A 23,459-nucleotide genomic window follows, 5' to 3' on the forward strand; every position below is an offset into this window, starting at 1 on the left:
ATACAGATCTGGTTAAGCTGGCACAGGAGTGCAGTTACCACAGTAACCGCGGCATCGCCGCCCACGGTGTAACAGTTCTCACCAATATTGTGTCGTCTTGTCAGGATATAGGTGAGTTCAGATCTCTGATTGCACGTTGTAAGATTATTGGATTGTGTTGACTAAATAATTTCGCCATGCGATGCTTTGTATGATACAGTACATCTCCATATTTTTTATTCTTTATATGATGGTGAATTTGCCCTATTTTACTTGATTAAACCAGTTTTAAAGATTTGTAATGATTAAGAATAGTGCCTACTAGAGGTCTCCTGCTAAGATACTGCACGTATAAAACCACCGGTCTGCTTCGTCTTAGTACAGGCTGTGAGTATCTAGGGAGCATGAACTCCATTTGCGCTGTCTGGAAACATATTTTCTGTATTAATCTGTCAGGAGAACAACAGCATTTAAAGGCTTTCTGGGAGCTTTATAGGCTATTTACATACAAAAGCAAATCTCTAAACAAGAGAAAATACAAATACAAAATATTGCCCACGCTCCAGTAATTTTAGCAATTTGTCAGGTCCCCTGATACCTGTGATGGTCCCGTGCAGGCAGCCCTCTGCCCTGTGCAATTGAGACTTTACCAAACTAATAGCAGGGTAATCAAATTGTGTAGTCTTCACTTTCCTAGACTTTGAGGTCCGGATTCAAATGCTGTGTCCCCCCTCCCTGCCGCAAACGGGGGCCATATGAATATCTCCCCTCTGGCTCCCGTCACTTTGGACGGGAGATAGGGGGCGCGTGAATTATTCCCTGAGCTTCCTTTTTGTGTTACGTTTTGTTTGTCTATGGGGTATATACAGGTCAGTATTCAGTGCCGCTGCCAAACCCGACAGGTTTGGCCCGTTCCCAACACTGCCAGTCCGACTTTTTTTAAAGTTGGATTGACATTGTCGGAAACGGGGCTACAACCTGTCTGATTTGGCCGCGCTTCCGACAAAATACGCGGCTCAGCCGCCGATCCGCGTGTATTCCGACAGGTTTCCGACTTGTCGGAAAAAACGTTGCCCTATTGAATAGGTCGCAACCCCTTCCGACCTAAATCTGTCAGAAGCGGCCGTCTGTCCGACAAGATGGCACCTTTCGACACTTATTGAATACAGCCCTATGTGTATAATGGGCAAAAATAGAACAACTTGGTTGGTTTATCAGAATGCTCAGAGCAGCCAGAGGAGAGTGCAGGGCCTGTAATCATTTATTTCTCTTTCATCATTGCTGGGGGACACTGGGCCCATGGGGTTGTACTGTAGGTTGGGACATGCCGGTGTAGGAGTTGCCTGTGCAGTTAGACATGTTTTAGGGGGGCTTTTGTTAGCTAGTTTGTTTTATTTCTTTGTAAGTTTTATTTTGGTTTGTTGGAAGGCTCTATGCACTGCTTGTAACAGCACATCATGATTGCAGCAGCGACTGCATGCTGATCCTTACAGGTGACAGCCATGGAATTGGGGTGGAGGGTTTGCGCTGATGATGATACACCCCATAGCATTCTGATCTCCTGAGACATCTTGGACCCAGGGACAGGGTGCACTCTAACCTTTTTAGAAGGTGCTGGGCACCAAAGTGTTGCCACCTGGCTGGGTTTTCTTCATTAGAGGTGGGAGTAGCTGGGTTTTTTCATAGGGTAGCACTTGCACCCGGAAGAGTGCAGCCACAGACCATGGTATGGGGTTGGTAGGTTGAGGGGTGTTGGTCCTGGCCTCTGCCTGCATAGCTGCAGCTGTTTCTGCATAGGACACTGAAGCAACATTCTCCAGCTCCCATCTAGAACGTTGTCCTGTAGGCTTGGATCACCTTGGTTCACTTTTATTATCAGCTCCACTGCAGCTCCTAAGTATCTGTGTTTTTATTGTCTATTCTGGCCTTTGTTTTATTTGTTTTATTGCTTCAGTGGAATGCACTCCCCCACTCCATTAGACTCTCCCCGACCTTACAAAGCTTCAAACGGGCACTAAAACCCCACGTATTCATCAAAGCATACCCTCCCGACGCATAACCTAGTCCTGTGTCCTGTGGCCGCTCCTCCATCCCCCTGTCTCATGCCTTGAACATCTCAGCTTTGCTTACATACTGCCATCAGGCTACCTCCCGCTTGCTTGCTACCTCCCGCTTGTCATCTGTCTGTCGACCCTTCCTACTAGATTGTTAGCTCTTCAGAGCAGGGCCCTCTTTCCTCTTGTTATCTAAGCCCTCTTCTTGACACACTTCACTCGCAGCTCTCCCCTACTCAGCGACCATCTTTACCTGCTTTTTCTCCTGCTGGTAAAGGTTTATCTCCATCTATGGTCACCAGCCCCTAGTAGTACAATGATCACTCCCTCACTACTTACATCTTAGCTGTATTATGTCTTGAGAATTGTGGTGCTTTGTTACCTGTACTCTGTTTCTGTTATTTATTTACTGTAATGCTAAGTTTTGTCTCCCTGTACTGTCCTCTGTACGGCGCTGCAAAACACTTGTGGCGTCTTATAAATAAAATGTAATTGTGCGTTTGCTCAATTACCTGAGTTTTATTTAATTGTTTTTGGGGGTTTTGTTCCGCCTGCGTCTGCTGCAAACAACAAGATCGTGTGGGGACTGATGGATAAAGTAAAACCCGAAAAGTACTACTATTGCATTGTTTTTAAATTTGTGCCCAGTGTAATATCAAATTACCGTGTGGACAGGTGGACGTGTGTGCAAACTGTAAGGCGGGGCCTACTGTCGCACAGGTGTTTGGGCATCTGTACTGGCAGAGCCGGCAGCTGTTGTTCCTGTTTCCTCAATGCATGGTCCCGAGGTTGACTGTTCCTGGTGGTCCAGGTCTCCAACCGGTATCTGATCCACCCACGCTCGATACCATGGACTGTATGGCATCAGAGTTTGAAAAAGTTTCTTCTTATTTTTTGGGGGAGGATCCTAAGTTGCGCCAACACATAAACGTCATCCTCCTTCCAGGGGTCTGTTCGAGGTTTCGGATTCGGAGAAAGGTGAACTTTCGGAGGCTGTCATCATCCCAGAGGGTGAGGATCTAGAGTCATCCTCGTGGAAGAACCCATTGCTGGGGTGCGCCACTCACTGGACTGCTTCGATATGGATTCCCAAGTGGAGGCTGTGGGTCAGTTCAACTGTTGGTGCAGGAAGGTTGTTACTTTCCCTTCTTTGGTGCTATTAGCTTATTTCCAGTGGCGTCTGGCTCTTCTTCCAGAGGTTCAAACCTTTTTACAAGGTGTGTTTGCGTGTTCAACCAACGTTTCGTCCTCCGGAAGCTCCATGGTATCTTAATCTGGTCCTCTCTGCTCTCAAACAGGCTCCATTTCCGCCTTTAAATTCAGCGGACCTTCAGTTTGTTACTTGGGAGCAAGTCTTCTTTATGGCCATTGCGCAGCGTGTTTTCGAGTTGGGGGCCTTGTCTTGCAGGGTGTCTTTTCTCATATTCCATGACTATAGAAATTTTGTTTTGGCTTTCCACTTTAGACAGTAATTTTGTCTTTCCAGTTTTTTCTCCATCTGCGACTTTCCGGGGCCGTGATTATCTGGCTCTCTTAAACGTAGTTCGAGGTGTACGGATTTACTTGGACAAGGCGACTTCTGTCCACTGCACGGATTCTCTGTTTGTCCTTTACAACACACACAAATAAGGTTGGACGGCTACAAAGCAGACCATTGTGCGTTGGATGTGCTCGGTCATCACTTTGGCCTATTCTAGTACATGGTGATCGGCACCATACCAGGTGTCGGTGCATTCCACTAGACCAGTGGCAACCTCCAGGGTGGCGCGAGACTGGTCTTTGGCAGAACAAGTCTGCTGTGCAGCCACCTGGTCCTCTGTCCACAAGTTTGCTTGTGGTAAAACAGTTTCATGCTTTTGCCTCCAGCAACACCCACTTTGGGCATACAGTTCTCTGGTCAGAGAGAACTGTATGCCCAGAGTGGGTGTTGGTGGAGGCAAAAGTGTGGTTCTCCAAGTACCAGCATGCAGGGGAGTCTTGCTGGGACTTGTAGTTCCACAGCAAAAGACAATATTTATTTCTATGTTTACACTAAAGATATGGGGTGGCGGCCATAGCCCTGGACTTCATCCCTGGCCCTTGGGTGCCTGGGGCGGGCCTTTATTGGGGGGGGACCCCACTCCCCCAGGGAACCCCGGCCAGGGGTTACTAGTTGAGGATTTAATGCCACGGCCGCAGGGACCAGAATAAATGTGTCCCACTGGCTGTGTCATTATCTCCTTGACTAGTGGAGCCCAGTGCTGGTTTCAAACATAAGGGGGACACGTACGTAATTTCCCCCCCCCCGTATTTTTGGAACCAGGACCAAGAGCCCGGTGCTGGTGTTTAAATTACAGGGAGACCCTACACAATTTTTCCCGGTATTTTAAGCATCAGGACCGGCTCAAAGAGCCCGGGGCTGGTTATGTTCAGGAGGGGGGAACCTACGCAATTTCTTTAAAAACATTTTTTAACTATTTAAATACTTTAACCATTGAAGCCCTGCACGGATCTCAGTGATCCGACCGGCTTCATTGTGTCATGTCCGGCAGTGTTTTACGGGGGAGAGTAGTATTTCTTTGCCGGACATGACACAATGAAGCACCACAATACGAATGACATCGACATTGGTGAACACGGTAGTTTAGTAAATTACTGAAACGGCCATTGTCAGCCGAGATTGATCTCTGCTGAAATCGGCAGCAACGCGAATGTTAGTATATTTACCCCTATGTGTGGATTTTTTTTTTGTTGTTTTATGAGTTATATGTATTCCTATTGTCACCGCTGTGTGTGTGTGTGTGTGTGTGTGTGTGTGTGTGTGTGTGTGTGTGTGTGTGTGTATATTATGTATGTGATTATACTATACTATGAGAGGTCACAGTGTTTGCTCTCTAGTATAAAATGGCAGTATGCCCTATTTGCACATTGTGGTAGATACATTGTATGCGCTGAACCAATAGCTGTAACCTGTCTGCTGAGGATCAGTCACATGACCTGAGTCTTTTTGTTTGTTTTTTCAAAATAAACTAAAAATGTTCAAACTAAAGGCATTGAGACACTTGTCCATGCTTTATAAGAGCTTGTAATAACTTGCTGTCATTGCTGATGTCAGATCACCTATCTCTGGAAAAGGACGCAGTGTTCGGTCTGGAATCTCTTCTTGTCCTATGCAGTCAGGATAGCAGTGCCGGAGCCCAGCAAACATTAAAGGTAAGATTTGGACATTAAAATAAGCAGATCTAGGGGGATTTGAAAGGACATTGAGAACTCTGAGACAATGACGGAATCGAATTGGTTTCCATGGGCAACAGCGTCGTTCTCTTTGTCTCCAGCTATTGCTTGTTAAAGTACAAAGCCAATTATGGTCATACTTACTATACCCTTCATTCATTCATGCTAACCGCATGTTACATGGCACTAGTGTGTCTCTAGCTTTGTTTTTCTTGTTGTATTTAAGTAGACATGTCCCTGGTTTATCTAAAATAAAAGCCCCATTACTGTCAGCAGAAAATAAGAGGCTTGCTTACAAAGGCAGTCCTCGTTATTGGCCTCATAATGTTACCTTGTTTATGGAGTCCCTTTGAGGATTATCTGTATATTTATTGTATGTTTATACACTTAGGGGTATATTCAATTGATGTTGGATCTGACATCTCAGTATTCAATGAGCGGCCAGATCCGACAGGATTTGGCCGTTCCCGACAATGCCAATCCGACTTTTATTTAAAGTCGGATTGACATTGTCGGAAACGGGACTAAAACCTGTCGGATTTGGCCGCACTTCCGACAAAACACATGGATTCGCGGCTATTCCGCCGATCCACGTGTTTTCCGACCAGTCGGAATTGCCGACTTGACTGAAAAACAGCAGGGGGATGGAATAGATCGGGACAGTTTCCGACCTAAAAAAAAAGTCGGAAATTGCCGTCTGTCCAACAAGACGTCAGTTCCGACTGCAATTGAATACCCCCTTAACTGACGAGTTTTCCCCCACAAAACTGCTCAGAAATGGTCATTATTATTTTTTATTACACTTAATAAAGTTTAGAAAGCATTTTTAATATTAAAAAAAAATATATTCTGTGGAAAAGGACCGTATTTGCAAATTTGCTTGACCACATGGTATAACATGGCTGATTTAGAAGGAGGTGCTTCTCCTTTCTAATTAATTCACTCAATGATTTCTTTACTATATTTGACTCTGCTGTACATTTTCTGAAATGTGTATGTGAAACCCTTGCCGTAACATTTTGCTTGTGGCTATATTCTCTTGGGGTTGGGTTATTGTTCCTCTGTTTTCACCTGTTGCTTTTATCCATTGTGGGCTGTTTTACATCCATAGGTCCCCATTATAAAATAAATGGTCTCCGGACTCCAGGTCGACAACAAAAAGGTCGACACGCCTTAGGTCGACGCCAATTGGTCGACACACCTTAGGTCGACATGGACAAAAGGTCGACAGGAACAAGGTCGACATGGAAAAGGTCAACATGAGTTTTTCACGATTTTTTTCTTTTTTGGAACCTTTTCATACTTAACGATCCACGTGGACTACGATTGGAACGGTAATCTGTGCCGAGCGAAGCGGAGTGGAGTGAAGGCACCATGCCCGAAGCATGGCGAGCGAAGCGGTGCACTAATTGGGGTTCCCGGTCACTCTACGAAGAAAACGACACATAAAAAACTAATGTTGACCTTTTTCCAGGTCGACCTTTTGCCCATGTCGACCTAAGGTGTGTCGACCAATTGGCGTCGACCTAAGGTGTGTCGACCTTTTTGTTGTCGATCTGGAGTCCCAGACCCAAAATAAATCATCCCCCCCCCCCCCATACCCTTGTGTCCAGGGATCTTTTTTTATTGGTATCCCCCACTCCCCCTCCAGAATAATTAAAATGCTAATCTTCAGACCCCCACATTCACTGACTAGATTAGTCCCCCCTGGGTGTTACCAGCCCCCCCCCCCCCCCCCCAAAAAAAAAATTCCATATCCCCCCCATCACTCCATGCAGAGCGCAGTGGAGCGTGTGCAGGGGGGACTGATGATTTTTCTCCCCTGCTGATTTCTGCACACAGAGGTGGAGATCAGCTAAAATGTGCAGGGGGAGGAATGAGGTTCCTGTGCTTCTCTGAGCCTGCGCTTCAAATTGCCATCTGCACACAGCATTTTGGGGCTGTCACTGCCGGGTCCAGGGGTCTGCGGACGGCAGGGACCGCGCGACCCATGTATTGTACGTTACCCCGGCTTGGTCACACACCAGGTTCCAGTCGCATCACACGCGACCATGTCAGTTAAGTGGTTGAGTAGCAATATTTGTTCCTTTGAATTGAAGATTTTTTACCACCTACTTGGCACCAATCCACCGTATATTATTTCTTTGACTATGCAGCCTTTAGTACATGAGAGTTCTTATCGTGGTGAGTATATAAGTGTCTAGCCAATTATCTCATATGTTAGGATATTGGCTTGCAGCACTTACACACCCGTTGGCATTTAATTGTTTATTGACATATAGAAATAGTGTTTGACTATTGTAGTGTCTTGTTTCCTTAGACTGCTCTGTCCTGTATGGTGAAGCTGGCAAAGTGCCGTCCTTATCTGAGCCAGTCTGTGGTGGAGTCCCTGCTGACACAGCTGCACAGCGCACAGGACTCTGCCAGGGTGTATCTGTGCCATTGTTTGGCCTCCGTTGCCATGCAGCTGCCAGTGTTGGGGGATGGAATGCTGGGCGACCTGGTAGAGCTGTACAAAGTCATTGGGAGATCAGCAACAGACAAACAGCAGGAGCTTCTGGTAAGTTACCCCAAAATCCTGGTTCAGTTAATATTATGGGTTCCATTCAATTAGACTCAAGTCTGCTCCACTCACGGTAGCTTCAGACTCGCAGATTTTTGTTCGCAGCTCAATAGCAGAGTGTACACAAATCCGACTCTGGGAAAAGATCTAGCAGCGTTGTACGACCACTCAGTTCCTTGCAGCTAATTGAATTGAACGCTACAGTAGGAGTCTGAAACATCAGTGAAGCTGTCTAGGTGTGTATATTGCAAAAGATCTTTTGTCGTGTTCGCCACGTTGAGATCTACATCCAGCAAAGAAAAATGGAATAGAATTTATGTAGACTAAGCCAGATCTCTATAATGCCATGATAAGAAGAATTATGATCTCAGATTATGTCACTATCCCAAGAACTAGAATAGACACAATCCTCAGCAGAGAGTGTGAACCTGGCTATGCTGCTTTCGGGACTCCCGGATTATTAATGTATCGGTTACTTTGCTGGTCTCCTGTTATTACTCCATGACCGTAGCAGTGTAGCATTCACAATCCTCTTTCAGATGTTTAGTTGTAACGCGTTTCTCTAGTCATCACTAGTCTTATTAAAAGGAAAATAAACTTAGTTTATAATTGTTATCTTTGTTTGTTAATTTGTAAGTACCTTCAAACACACCTTTAAGTCTTAGCAATTCATCATGCTTTTATAAATTGGGGTAATGTCTAAAAGCTCTTTCTCTTTCATCCACTAGGGGACACTGGAGCATTCCATTAGACATTAGGGGTGTGAAGCTTGCAACCGGAGGTGTGGCACAATGTAAAATTAGCATTGTCTGCACAGCTGGCTCCTCCCCCTTCACATCCCTCTTGCCTCAGTTTGGAAAATTGTGCCAAAGAGGTAACAGGCACTGAAGGGAGCTCTTGTTCCCATGAAGAATTATTCTTTTATTTATTTTTCTCTAACGTCCTAAGTGGATGCTGGGACTCCGTAAGGACCATGGGGAATAGCGGCTCCGCAGGAGACTGGGCACAACTATAAAGAAAGCTTTAGACCACTGGTGTGCACTGGCTCCTCCCACTATGACCCTCCTCCAGACTTCAGTTAGAATCTTGTGCCCGGCTGAGCTGGATGCACACTAGGGGCTCTCCTGAGCTCCTAGAAAGAAAGTATATTTAGGTTTTTTATTTTCAGTGAGATCTGCTGGCAACAGACTCACTGCAGCGAGGGACTAAGGGGAGAAGAAGCGAACCTACCTAACAGGTGGTTGTTTGGGCTTCTTAGGCTACTGGACACCATTAGCTCCAGAGGGATCGACCGCAGGACCCGACCTTGGTGTTCGTTCCCGGAGCTGCGCCGCCGTCCCCCTTACAGAGCCAGAAGCATGAAGAGGTCCGGAAAATCGGCGGCAGAAGACTTCGGTCTTCACCAAGGTAGCGCACAGCACTGCAGCTGTGCGCCATTGCTCCTCATGTACACCTCACACTCCGGTCACTGATGGGTGCAGGGCGCTGGGGGGGGGCGCCCTGAGGGCAATATTAGACACCTTGGCTGGCAAATCTACATCATATATAGTCCTAGAGATTATATAGATGTAAAAATACCCCTGCCAGTATTCCAGAAAAAGCGGAAGAAGTCCGCCGAAAAAGGGGCGGGGCCATCTCCCTCAGCACACTGGCGCCATTTTTCCCTCTCGGCTCCGCTGGAAGGAAGCTCCCTGGCTCTCCCCTGCAGTCTGCAAGCTACAGAAGGGTAAAAAAGAGAGGGGGGGCACTAAATTTAGGCGCAGGATATAGATAGAGATATATATATATATATATATATATATATATAATAAAAAGCAGCTATAAGGGAAAACACTCATTTATAGTGGGATCCCTGTGTTATATAGCGCTCTGGTGTGTGCTGGCATACTCTCTCTCTGTCTCCCCAAAGGGCTTTGTGGGGTCCTGTCCTCTGTCAGAGCATTCCCTGTGTGTTTGCGGTGTGTCGGTACGGCTGTGTCGACATGTTTGATGAGGAGGCTTATGTGGAGGCGGAGCAGATGCCTGTAAATGTGATGTCACCCCCTGCGGGGTCGACACCTGAGTGGATGGTGCTATGGAAGGAATTACGCGACAGTGTCGACTCCTTGCATAAAAGGTTTGACGACATACCAAATGTGGGACAGCCGGCTTCTCAGCCTGTGCCTGCCTAGGCGTCTCAAAAGCCATCAGGTGCTCTAAAACGCCCGCTACCTCAAATGGCAGACACAGATGTCGACGACGATGAGACTAATGTAACTTCCAGTAGGGCCACACGTTACATGATTGAGGCAATGAAAAATGTGTTGCACATTTCTGATGTTACCCCCAGTACCACAAAAAAGGGTATTATGTTTGGAGAGAAAAAACTACCAGTAGCTTTTCCTCCATCTGAGGAGTTAAATGAAGTGTGTGAAGAAGCGTGGGCTTCCCCTGATAAGAAGCTGGTAATTTCTAAGAGGTTACTAATGGCGTACCCTTTCCCGCCAGAGGATAGGTCACGTTGGGAAACATCCCCTAGAGTGGATAAAGCGCTCACACGCTTGTCAAAGAAGGTGGCACTACCGTCTCCGGATACGGCCGCCCTAAAGGAATCTGCTGATAGAAAGCAGGAGGCTATCCTGAAATCTATATATACACACACAGGTGTTATACTGAGACCTGCTATTGCTTCAGCATGGATGTGCAGTGCTGCAGCTGCATGGTCAGATTCCCTGTCAGAAAATATTGATACCCTAGACAGGGACACTATATTGCTAACCGTAGAGCATATAAAAGACGCACTTTTATACATGAGGGATGCACAGAGGGATATTTGCCGGCTGGCATCCAAAATTAGTGCAATGTCCATTTCTCTGACGTCCTAGTGGATGCTGGGGACTCCGTCAGGACCATGGGGAATAGCGGCTCCGCAGGAGACAGGGCACAAAAGTAAAAGCTTTAGGATCAGGTGGTGTGCACTGGCTCCTCCCCCTATGACCCTCCTCCAAGCCTCAGTTAGATTTTTGTGCCCGGCCGAGAAGGGTGCAATCTAGGTGGCTCTCCTAAAGAGCTGCTTAGAGTAAAAGTTTTGTTAGGTTTTTTATTTTCAGTGAGTCCTGCTGGCAACAGGCTCACTGCATCGAGGGACTTAGGGGAGAGAAGTGAACTCACCTGCGTGCAGGATGGATTGGCTTCTTAGGCTACTGGACACCATTAGCTCCAGAGGGAGTCGGAACACAGGTCTCACCCTGGGGTTCGTCCCGGAGCCGCGCCGCCGATCCCCTTGCAGATGCCGAAAAGTGAAGAGGTCCAGAAGACTTTTCAGTCTTCATAAGGTAGCGCACAGCACTGCAGCTGTGCGCCATTGTTGTCAGCACACTTCATAGCAGCGGTCACTGAGGGTGCAGGGCGCTGGGGGGGGCGCCCTGGGCAGCAATGATAGTACCTTATTCTGGCTAAAAATACATCACATATAGCCCCTGGGGGCTATATGGATGTATTTAACCCCTGCCAGGTCTCAGAAAAACGGGAGAAGAAGCCCGCCGAAAAGGGGGCGGGGCCTATTCTCCTCAGCACACAGCGCCATTTTCCCTCACAGAAATGCTGGTGGGAAGGCTCCCAGGCTCTCCCCTGCACTGCACTACAGAAACAGGGTTAAAACAGAGAGGGGGGGCACTTATTTGGCGATATGACTATATATATTAAAATGCTATAAGGGAAAAACACTTATATAAAGGTTGTCCCTGTATAATTATAGCGTTTTTGGTGTGTGCTGGCAAACTCTCCCTCTGTCTCCCCAAAGGGCTAGTGGGGTCCTGTCCTCTATCAGAGCATTCCCTGTGTGTGTGCTGTGTGTCGGTACGTGTGTGTCGACATGTATGAGGACGATGTTGGTGAGGAGGCGGAGCAATTGCCTGTAATGGTGATGTCACTCTCTAGGGAGTCGACACCGGAATGGATGGCTTATTTAAGGAATTACGTGATAATGTCAACACGCTGCAAGGTCGGTTGACGACATGAGACGGCCGGCAAACCAATTAGTACCTGTCCAGGCGTCTCAAACACCGTCAGGGGCGTTAAAACGTCCTTTTACCTCAGTCGGTCGACACAGACACAGACACGGACACTGACTCCAGTGTCGACGGTGAAGAAACAAACGTATTTTCCTTTAGGGCCACACGTTACTTGTTAAGGGCAATGAAGGAGGTGTTACATATTTCTGATACTACAAGTACCACAAAAAAGGGTATTATGTGGAGTGTGAAAAAACTACCTGTAGTTTTTCCTGAATCAGATAAATTAAATGAAGTGTGTGATGATGCGTGGGTTTCCCCCGATAGAAAATTATTGGCGGTATACCCTTTCCCGCCAGAAGTTAGGGCGCGTTGGGAAACACCCCTTAGGGTGGATAAGGCGCTCACACGCTTATCAAAACAAGTGGCGGTACCGTCTCCAGATAGGGCCGCCCTCAAGGAGCCAGCTGATAGGAGGCTGGAAAATATCCTAAAAAGTATATACACACATACTGGTGTTATACTGCGACCAGCGATCGCCTCAGCCTGGATGTGCAGCGCTGGGGTGGCTTGGTCGGATTCCCTGACTGAAAATATTGATACCCTTGACAGGGACAGTATTTTATTGACTATAGAGCATTTAAAGGATGCATTTCTCTATATGCGAGATGCACAGAGGGATATTTGCACTCTGGCATCAAGAGTAAGTGCGATGTCCATATCTGCCAGAAGTTGTTTATGGATACGACAGTGGTCAGGTGATGCAGATTCCAAACGGCACATGGAAGTATTGCCGTATAAAGGAGAAAAAGACAACGTCTTTTCAGCCTCAGTCCTTTCGTCCCCATAAGGGCAAGCGGGCAAAAGGCCAGTCATATCTGCCATGGGATAGAGGAAAGGGAAGAAGACTGCAGCAGGCAGCCCATTCCCAGAAACAGAAGCCCTCCACCGCTTCTGCCAAGTCCTCAGCATGACGCTGGGGCCGTACAAGCGGACTCAGGTGCGGTGGGGGGGGTCGTCTCAAGAGTTTCAGCACGCAGTGGGCTCACTCGCAAGTGGACCCCTGGATCCTACAAGTAGTATCCCAGGGGTACAGATTGGAAATTCGAGACGTCTCCCCCTCGCAGGTTCCTGAAGTCTGCTTTACCAACGTCTCCCTCCGACAGGGAGGCAGTAGTGGAAACAATTCACAAGCTGTATTCCCAGCAGGTGATAATCAAAGTACCCCTCCTACAACAAGGAAAGGGGTATTATTCCACACTATATTGTGGTACTGAAGCCAGACGGCTCGGTGAGACCTATTCTAAATCTGAAATAGTTGAACACTTACATACAAAGGTTCAAATCAAGATGGAGTCACTCAGAGCAGTGATAGCGAACCAGGAAGAAGGGGACTATATGGTGTCCCGGGACATCAGGGATGCTTACCTCCATGTCCCAATTTGCCCTTCTCACCAAGGGTACCTCAGGTTCGTGGTACAGAACTGTCACTATCAGTTTCAGACGCTGCCGGTTGGATTGTCCACGGCACCCCGGGTCCTTACCAAGGTAATGGCCGAAATGATGATTCTTCTTCAAAGAAAATGGACGATCTCCTGATAGGGGCAAGGTCCAGAGAACAGTTGGAGGTCGGAGTAGCACTATCTCAAGTAGTTCTACGACAGCACGGGTGGATTCTAAATATTCCAAAACCGCAGCTGTTTCCGACGACACGTCTGCTGTTCCTAGGGATGATTCTGGACACAGTCCAGAAAAAGGTGTTTCTCCCGGAGAAGAAAGCCAGGGAGTTATCCGAGCTAGTCAGGAACCTCCTAAAACCAGGAAAAGTGTCAGTGCATCATTGCACAAGGGTCCTGGGAAAAATGGTGGCTTCTTACAAAGCGATTCCATTCAGTAGATTTCACGCAAGAACTTTTCAGTGGGATCTGCTGGAAAAATGGTCCGGATCGCATCTTCAGATGCATCAGCGGATAACCCTGTCTCCAAGGACAAGGGTGTTTCTTCTGCGGTGGCTGCAGAGTGCTCATCTACTAAAGGGCCGCAGATTCGGCATTCAGGACTGGGTCCTGGTGACCACGGATGCCAGCCTGAGAGGCTGGGGAGCAGTCACACAGGGAAAAAATTTCCAGGGAGTGTGATCAAACCTAGAGACTTCTCTCCACATAAATATACTGGAGCTAAGGGCAATTTACAATGTTCTAAGCTTAGCAAGACCTCTGCTTCAAGGTCAGCCGGTATTGATCCAGTGGGACAACATCACGGCAGTCGCCCACGTAAACAGACAGGGCGGCACAAGAAGCAGGAGGGCAATGGCCGAAACTGCAAGGATTCTTCGCTGGGCGAAAAATCATGTGATAGCACTGTCAGCAGTGTTCATTCCGGGAGTGGACAACTGGGAAGCAGACTTCCTGAGCAGGCACGACCTCCACCCGGGAGAGTGGGGACTTCATCGGGAAGTATTCCACATGATTGTGAACCGTTGGGAAAGACCAAAGGTGGACATGATGGCGTCCCGCCTGAACAAAAAACTGGACAGGTATTGCGCCAGGTCAAGAGACCCTCAAGCAATATCTGTGGACGTTCTGGTAACACCGTGGGTGTACCAATCGGTGTATGTGTTCCCTCCTCTGCTTCTCATAACCAAGGTACTGAGAATTATAAGACGTAGAGGAGTAAGAACTATACTCGTGGCTCCGGATTGGCCAAGAAGGACGTGGCACCCGGAACTTCAAGAAATGCTCACAGAGGACTCATGGCCTCTGCCGCTAAGAAGGGACTTGCTTCATCAAGTACCAGGTCTGTTCCAAGACTTACCGCGGCTGCGTTTGACGGCATGGCGGTGGAACGCCAGATCCTAAGGGAAAAAGGCATTCCGGAAGAGGTCATTCCTACCCTGGTCAAAGCCAGGAAGGAGGTGACCGCAAAATATTATCACCACATGTGGCGAAAATATGTTGCGTGGTGTGAGGCCAGGAAGGCCCCACGAAGAAATTTCAACTCGGTCGATTCCTGCATTTCCTGCAAACAGGAGTGTCTATGGGCCTCAAATTGGGGTCCATTAAGGTTCAAATTTCGGCCCTGTCAATTTTCTTCCAGAAAGAATTGGCTTCAGTTCCTGAAGTCCAGAAGTTTGTCAAGGGAGTATTGCATATACAACCCCCTTTTTGTGCCTCCAGTGGCACTGTGGGATCTCAACGTAGTTCTGGGATTCCTCAAATCACATTTTAAACCGCTCAAATCTGTGGATTTGAAATATCTCACATGAAAAGTGACCATGCTGTTGGCCCTGGCCTCGGCCAGGCGAGTGTCAGAATTGGCGGCTTTGTCTCACAAAAGCCATATCTGATTGTCCATTCGGACAGGGCAGAGCTGCGGACTCGTCCCCAGTTTCTTCCCAAGGTGGTGTCAGCGTTTCACCTGAACCAGCTTATTGTGGTACCTGCGGCTACTAGGGACTTGGAGGACTCCAAGTTGCTAGATGTTGTCAGGGCCCTGAAAATATAGGTTTCCAGGACGGCTGGAGTCAGGAAAACTGACTCGCTGTTATCCTGTATGCACCCAACAAACTGGGTGCTCTTGCTTCTAAGCAGACGATTGCTCGTTGGATTTGTAGCACATTTCAACTTGCACATTCTGTGGCAGGCCTGCCACAGCCTAAATCTGTCAAGGCCCATTCCACAAGGAAGGTGGGCTCATCCTGGGCGGCTGCCCGAGGGGTCTCGGCATTACAACTCTGCCGAGCAGCTACGTGGTCGGGGGAGAACACGTTTGTAAAATTCTACAAATTTGATACCCTGGCTAAAGAGGACCTGGAGTTCTCTCATTCGGTGCTGCAGAGTCATCCGCACTCTCCCGCCCGTTTGGGAGCTTTGGTATAATCCCCATGGTCCTGACGGAGTCCCCAGCATCCACTAGGACGTCAGAGAAAATAAGATTTTACTTACCGATAAATCTATTTCTCGTAGTCCGTAGTGGATGCTGGGCGCCCATCCCAAGTGCGGATTGTCTGCAATACTTGTACATAGTTATTGTTACAAAAATCGGGTTATTATTGTTGTGAGCCATCTTTTCAGAGGCTCCGCTGTTATCATGCTGTTAACTGGGTTCAGATCACAGGTTGTACAGTGTGATTGGTGTGGCTGGTATGAGTCTTACCCGGGATTCAAAATCCTTCCTTATTGTGTACGCTCGTCCGGGCACAGTATCCTAACTGAGGCTTGGAGGAGGGTCATAGGGGGAGGAGCCAGTGCACACCACCTGATCCTAAAGCTTTTACTTTTGTGCCCTGTCTCCTGCGGAGCCGCTATTCCCCATGGTCCTGACGGAGTCCCCAGCATCCACTACGGACTACGAGAAATAGATTTATCGGTAAGTAAAATCTTATTTTCTGCCAGGAGAGGGATATGGACTCGGCAGTGGACAGGAGATGCAGATTCCAAAAGGCACATGAAAGTTCTGCCTTATAAGGGTAAGGAGTTGTTCGGGGATGGTCTCTCGGACCTCGTTTCCACAGCAACAGCTGGGAAGTCTACATTTTTACCCCATGTTCCCTCACAGCCAAAGAAAGAACCGTATTACCAGGTACAGTCCTTTCGGCCCAATAGGGGCAAGCGGGTTAAAGGCGCGTCCTTTCTGCCCAGAGGCAGAGGTAGGGGAAAAAAGCTGCAGCATACAGCTAGTTCCCAGGAGCAAAAGTCCTCCCCCGCTTCCTGTAAGTACACAGCATGACACTGGGGCTCCACAGGCGGAGCCAGGTACGGTGGGGGCCCGTCTCAAATATTTCAGCAATCAGTGGGCTCGCTCACGGGTGGATCCCTGGATTTTTCAGATAGTATCTCAGGGGTACAAGCTGGAATTCGAGACATCTCCCCCCCGCCGTTTCCTCAAATCTGCCTTGCCAACCACTCCCTCAGGCAGGGAGGCAGTGTTACAGGCAATTCACAAGCTGTATTCACAAAAGGTGATAGTGAAGGTACCCCTACTTCAACAAGGACGGGGTTACTATTCCACAATGTTTGTGGTACCGAAACCGGACGGTTCGGTGAGACCCATTTTAAATTTGAAATCCTTGAACACATATATAAAAAAATTCAAGTTCAAGATGGAATCGCTCAGGGCGGTTATTGCAAGCCTGGACGAGGGGGATTACATGGTATCACTGGATATCAAGGATGCTTACCTGCATGTCCCCATTTACCATCCTCACCAGGAGTACCTCAGATTTGTGGTACAGGATTGTCATTACCAATTCCAGACGTTGCCATTCGGTCTATCCACGGCTCCGAGAGTCTTTACCAAGGTAATGGCCGAAATGATGATACTCCTTCGAAAGAAGGGAGTTTTAATTATCCCGTACTTGGACGATCTCCTGATAAAGGCGAGGTCCAGAGAGCAGTTATTGGTCGGGGTAGCACTATCTCGGGAGGTGCTACAACAGCACGGCTGGATTCTAAACATTCCAAAGTCACAGCTGGTCCCTACGACACGTCTACTGTTCCTGGGGATGGTTCTGGACACAGAACAGAAAAAAGTGTTTCTCCCGGAGGAGAAGGCCAAGGAGCTGTCATCTCTAGTCAGAGGCCTCCTAAAACCAAAACAGGTGTCGGTGCATCACTGCACGCGGATCCTGGGAAAGATGGTAGCTTCTTACGAAGCAATTCCATTCGGCAGGTTTCATGCAAGAACCTTTCAGTGGGACCTGTTGGACAAGTGGTCCGGATCGCATCTTCAGATGCATCGTCTGATAACCCTGTCTCCAAGGACAAGGGTGTCTCTGCTGTGGTGGCTGCAGAGTGCTCATCTTCAAGAGGGCCGCAGATTCGGCATACAGGACTGGGTCCTGGTGACCACGGATGCCAGCCTTCGAGGCTGGGGGGCAGTCACACAGGGAAGAAACTTCCAAGGACTATGGTCAAGTCAGGAGACTTCCCTGCACATAAATATTCTGGAACTGAGGGCCATTTACAATGCCCTAAGTCAGGCAAAACCCCTGCTTCAAAACCAGCCGGTACTGATCCAGTCAGACAACATCACGGCGGTCGCCCATGTAAACCGACAGGGCGGCACGAGAAGCAGGACGGCAATGGCAGAAGCCTCAAGGATTCTCCGATGGGCGGAAAATCACGTGTTAGCACTGTCAGCAGTGTTCATTCCGGGAGTGGACAACTGGGAAGCAGACTTCCTCAGCAGGCACGACCTCCACCCGGGAGAGTGGGGACTTCATCCAGAAGTCTTCCAACTGATTGTAAACCGTTGGGAAAAGCCACAGGTGGACATGATGGCGTCCCGCCTAAACAAAAAGCTAGGAAGATATTGCGCCAGGTCGAGAGACCCGCAGGCGATAGCTGTGGACGCTCTAGTGACACCGTGGGTGTACCGGTCGGTTTATGTGTTCCCTCCTCTTCCTCTCATACCAGAGGTACTGAGGATAATAAGGAGAAGAGGAGTAAGAACTATACTCATTGTTCCGGATTGGCCAAGAAGAGCTTTATACCCGGAACTTCAAGAAATGTTGTCAGAGGACCCATGGCCTCTGCCGCTCAGACAGGACCTGCTGCAGCAGGGGCCCTGTCTGTTCCAAGACTTACCGCGGCTGCGTTTGACGGCATGGCGGTTGAACACCGGATCCTGAAGGAAAAGGGCATTCCGGAGGAAGTCATTCCTACGCTGATTAAAGCTAGGAAAGAAGTAACCGCAAACCATTATCACCGCATTTGGCGAAAATATGTTGCGTGGTGTGAGGCCAGGAAGGCCCCAACGGAGGAATTTCAGCTGGGCCGTTTCCTGCACTTCCTACAGTCAGGGGTGACTATGGGCCTAAAATTGGATTCCATTAAGTTCCAGATTTCGGCTCTATCGATTTTCTTCCAGAAAGAACTGGCTTCACTACCTGAAGTTCAAACTTTTGTTAAGGGAGTGCTGCATATTCAGCCCCCTTTTGTGCCTCCTGTGGCACCTTGGGATCTCAACGTGGTGTTGGATTTCCTAAAGTCACATTGGTTTGAGCCACTTAAAACCGTGGAATTGAAGTGTCTCACGTGGAAAGTGGTCATGTTGTTGGCCTTGGCTTCGGCCAGGCGTGTATCAGAATTGGCGGCTTTGTCATGTAAAAGCCCTTATCTGATTTTCCATATGGATAGGGCAGAATTGAGGACTCGTCCCCAGTTTCTCCCTAAAGTGGTATCCGCTTTTCATCTGAACCAACCTATCGTGATGCCTGCGGCTACAAATGACTTGGAGGCTTCCAAGTTGTTGGACGTAGTCAGGGCCCTGAAAATCTATGTTTCCAGGACAGCTGGAGTCAGAAAGACTGACTCGCTCTTTATCCTGTATGTGCCCAACAAGTTGGGTGCACCTGCTTCAAAGCAGACTATTGCTCGCTGGATCTGTAGCACGATTCAGCTTGCACATTCTGCGGCTGGACTGCCGCATCCTAAATCAGTAAAAGCCCATTCCACGAGGAAGGTGGGCTCTTCTTGGGCGGCTGCCCGAGGGGTCTCTGCTCTTCAACTTTGCCGAGCAGCTACTTGGTCGGGGTCAAACACGTTTGCTAAATTCTACAAGTTTGACACCCTGGCTGAGGAGGACCTAGAGTTTGCCCATTCGGTGCTGCAGAGTCATCCGCACTCTCCCGCCCGTTTGGGAGCTTTGGTATAATCCCCATGGTCCTTACGGAGTCCCAGCATCCACTTAGGACGTTAGAGAAAATAAGAATTTACTCACCGGTAATTCTATTTCTCGTAGTCCGTAGTGGATGCTGGGCGCCCATCCCAAGTGCGGATTGTCTGCAATACTTGTATATAGTTATTGCTTAACTAAAGGGTTATTGTTGAGCCATCTGTTGAGAGGCTCAGTTGTTATCATACTGTTAACTGGGTATTGTATCACGAGTTATACGGTGTGATTGGTGTGGCTGGTATGAGTCTTACCCGGGATTCAAAATCCTTCCTTATTGTGTCAGCTCTTCCGGGCACAGTATCCTGACTGAAGTCTGGAGGAGGGTCATAGTGGGAGGAGCCAGTGCACACCAGTGGTCTAAAGCTTTCTTTATAGTTGTGCCCAGTCTCCTGCGGAGCCGCTATTCCCCATGGTCCTTACGGAGTCCCAGCATCCACTACGGACTACGAGAAATAGAATTACCGGTGAGTAAATTCTTATTATTTTTCCTTTCTTTTACTAGCCCAATCCCTCCTAACCAAAAGGAGGGTGCAGGTTTAAGATAACAGAATGGTTAATGCCCGATCCCACCTAAATGAAAGGGGGGTGCAGGCTTTACCAGATGAAAAGGCTGCGTCCCCCTTATAAAAGGGGGATAAAGTCCAGGAGTGGAGACAATGATTCCTGCTGAAGGAGTCTGCATCTCCTTACCAGCAACTGTGAGTATAGAGGGTTTTTAATATAGAAGAAGGCCCCACAGGAGGTTTGTGTAGCAACTTTAATTCCCCCCTCTCCTCTAGCTCCCCATGCGATCCTGGTGCGGCTGTGCCTCAGCATACATTACTTTCACACTCCGGAGCGGCGCCGCTACGGGAGGGGTAAGAGAAGTCCCGTAGCGGGCGTCGTCCGGGATGAATGAAGCGCCGCTGCGGGTCTGAGTGAGACAGTTGGGGAGACTAGCAGGGGCGCAGCTACGGGACTTAGTGACAGGTCCCGTGGCGTGCGTTACCGGGGGAGACGGTGGCAGCGCTACGGGACTGGGTGAGTGGTCCCGTAGCGTGCGTCGCCTTTTCAGAGAGCCGCGGGGAAGTCCTGGAGTGGCGCAGCTACGGGTCTTAGCGGCCCCGTAGCGCGCGCGCGGCACACCATAGAGGCTGCGGTGTCCCACGCGGCTGAGGAGAGCTTCAGCCGCGTGTGGAAGAAGGGGCTGTAGCTCAGGAAATAGAGCTCCAGACCAGTCTGAAGTTAATTGTCACAGTAACATAAGGGGCAAGCGCTTAGCAGACATAAGCGTGCATCCCCATATTGGTTTTAAAAATAGAGTTATTGTATATTTAGCTCATGATGTGACAAAAAAATTTCAGTGTCGGCCATTTTAATTATTTCTTCCTGGCGCCATTTACGGGGAAGGGTAGCCCTCCCCCCCTTGTATAGCAATCGTAAGAGAAAGATGTTTCAGGTGTAGCAATAGCTCCCTCTGCTGGTGATAACATATATTCAGTAATGTGAGATCTCCTGAACAAAATAAATTTACCATACCATTTATATTTTCAAGGGACTTCTCTTCTAAAGATCCTGACGAAAATACAAGGAAGCAAGCGGATCCCAACTCTCCCATCGTAGCTGATTGACAGTTGAGGTTTGGGGGTTGTATGTCGGCTGGTGTTTCATTTTGTTTATTTCTTTATTTTTTTTTAAATTTTTATAAATATAATTTCTCTAACGTCCTAGTGGATGCTGGGGACTCCGTCAGGACCATGGGGAATAGCGGGCTCCGCAGGAGACAGGGCACATCTAAAAAAGCTTTTAGGTCACATGGTGCGTACTGGCTCCTCCCCCTATGACCCTCCTCCAAGCCTCAGTTAGGTTTTTGTGCCCGTCCGAGAGGGTGCAATCTAGGTGGCTCTCTTAAAGAGCTAGTTAGAAAAGTTTTTTTTTAGGTTTCTAATCAGTGTCTCCTGCTGGCGACAGGAGCACTGCAACGAGGGACTTAGGGGAGAGACTTGCAACTCACCTGCCTGCAGGAGGATTGAAGTCTTAGGCTACTGGACACTGAGCTCCAGAGGGAGTCGGAACACAGGTCAGCCTGGGGTTCGTCCCGGAGCCGCGCCGCCGATCCCCCTTACAGACGCTGAAGAACGGCAGAACGGAGGTCCGGAAACAGGCGGCAGAAGACTTCAGTCTTAATAGAGGTAGCGCACAGCACTGCAGCTGTGCGCCATTGTTGCTACACGGCTCACGGATCTCGGTCACGGAGGGTGCAGGGCGCTGCTGGGGGCGCCCTGGGCAGCAATATAGAGTACCTTAGAGGCAAATAAATACATCACATATAGCCATTAAGGCTATATGTATGTATTTAACCCAGGCCAGTTTATTAGAAAAACCGGGAGAAAAGCCCGCCGGAAAAGGGGCGGAGCTTATTCTCCTCAGCACTCGGCGCCATTTTCCTGCACGGCTCCGCTGGTGAGGAAGGCTCCCACGACTCTCCCCTGCACTGCACTACAGAAACAGGGTAACAAAGAGAGGGGGGGCATAAATTGGCGATATAAATATATATTGAGAGCGCATATATAAAAACAACACCTTCTAGGGTTGTTATATACTGTATAGCGCTTTTGGTGTGTGCTGGCAAACTCTCCCTCTGTCTCCCCAAAGGGCTAGGAGGGTCCTGTCTTCAATAGAGCATTCACTGTGTGGCTGCTGTGTGTGTCGGTACGTGTGTGTCGACATGTATGAGGACGAAGTTGGTGTGGAGGCAGAGCAATTGCCGATGATGGTAATGTCACCCCCTAGGGAGTCGACACCGGAATGGATGGCTTTGGTTATGGAATTACGTGATAATGTCAGCACATTACAAAAGTCAGTTGACGAAATGAGACGCCCGGCAAACCAGTTAGTACCGGTTCAGGCATCTCAGACACCGTCAGGGGCTGTAAAACGTCCCTTACCTCAGTCAGTCGACACGGGTACCGACACAGATGAATCTAGTGTCGACGGTGAGGAAGTAAACGTATTTTCCAATAGGGCCACACGTTATATGATCACGGCAATGAAGGAGGCTTTGCAGCTCTCTGATACTACTGGTACCTCAAAAAGGGGTATTATGTGGGGGGTGAAAAAACTACCTGTATTTTTCCCAGAATCAGAGGAATTGAATGATGTGTGTGATGAAGCGTGGGTTACCCCCGATAGAAAAATGCTAATTTCAAAGAAGTTGTTGGCATTATACCCTTTCCCACCAGAGGTTAGGGCGCGCTGGGAATCACCCCCTAAGGTGGATAAGGCGCTCACACGTTTATCAAAGCAAGTGGCGTTGCCGTCTCCTGATACGGCCGCCCTCAAGGATCCAGCAGATAGGAGGCTGGAAACTACACTGAAGAGTATATACACACATACGGGTGTTATACTGCGACCGGCAATAGCCTCAGCCTGGATGTGCAGTGCTGGGGTAGTGTGGTTGGATTCTCTGACTGAAAATATTGAGACCCTGGATAGGGACAGTATTTTATTGACTCTAGAGCAATTAAAGGATGCTTTTCTTTATATGCGAGATGCTCAGAGGGATGTTTGTACTCTAGCATCAAGAGTAAGCGCGATGTCCATATCTGCTAGAAGAAGTTTATGGACGCGACAGTGGTCAGGTGATGCGGATTCCAAGAGGCATATGGAAGTATTGCCATATAAAGGAGAGGAATTGTTTGGGGTCGGTCTTTCGGACCTGGTGACCACGGCAACTGCCGGCAAATCCACCTTTTTACCTCAGACCCCTTCACAACAGAAAAAGACACCGTCTTTTCAGCCGCAGTCCTTTCGCTCCTATAAAAAGCGACCAAAAGGACAGTCTTATCTGCCGAGAGGCAGAGGAAAGGGTAAGAAAGGGCAGCACGCAGCCCCTGCCCAGGAACAGAAGCCCGCCCCGGCTTCTACAAAGCCATCAGCATGACGCTGGGGCTTTACAAGCGGACCCAGGAACGGTGGGGGGTCGACTCAAGATTTTCAGCA

The 23,459-nt window shown here is 48.5% G+C and overlaps 1 protein-coding gene across 2 annotated transcripts in view; it reads left to right on the plus strand.

The window, feature by feature from the left end:
• The window catches only part of INTS7 (integrator complex subunit 7), a 154,196-nt gene that overhangs the window by 71,612 nt on the left and 59,125 nt on the right, over positions 1-23,459 (plus strand). For both annotated transcript variants that reach the window (XM_063918247.1, XM_063918246.1), the window contains 3 exons: positions 1-111; positions 5,128-5,225; positions 7,567-7,806. The exon at positions 1-111 is cut by the window's left edge and continues 24 nt beyond it. In XM_063918247.1, the coding sequence (XP_063774317.1) occupies positions 1-111; positions 5,128-5,225; positions 7,567-7,806 (449 nt within the window). The remainder of the gene's footprint in view (positions 112-5,127; positions 5,226-7,566; positions 7,807-23,459) is intronic.

This window comes from Pseudophryne corroboree, chromosome 4 (genome assembly GCF_028390025.1).
Source record: "Pseudophryne corroboree isolate aPseCor3 chromosome 4, aPseCor3.hap2, whole genome shotgun sequence".
Taxonomy (NCBI): Eukaryota; Metazoa; Chordata; class Amphibia; order Anura; family Myobatrachidae; genus Pseudophryne; species Pseudophryne corroboree.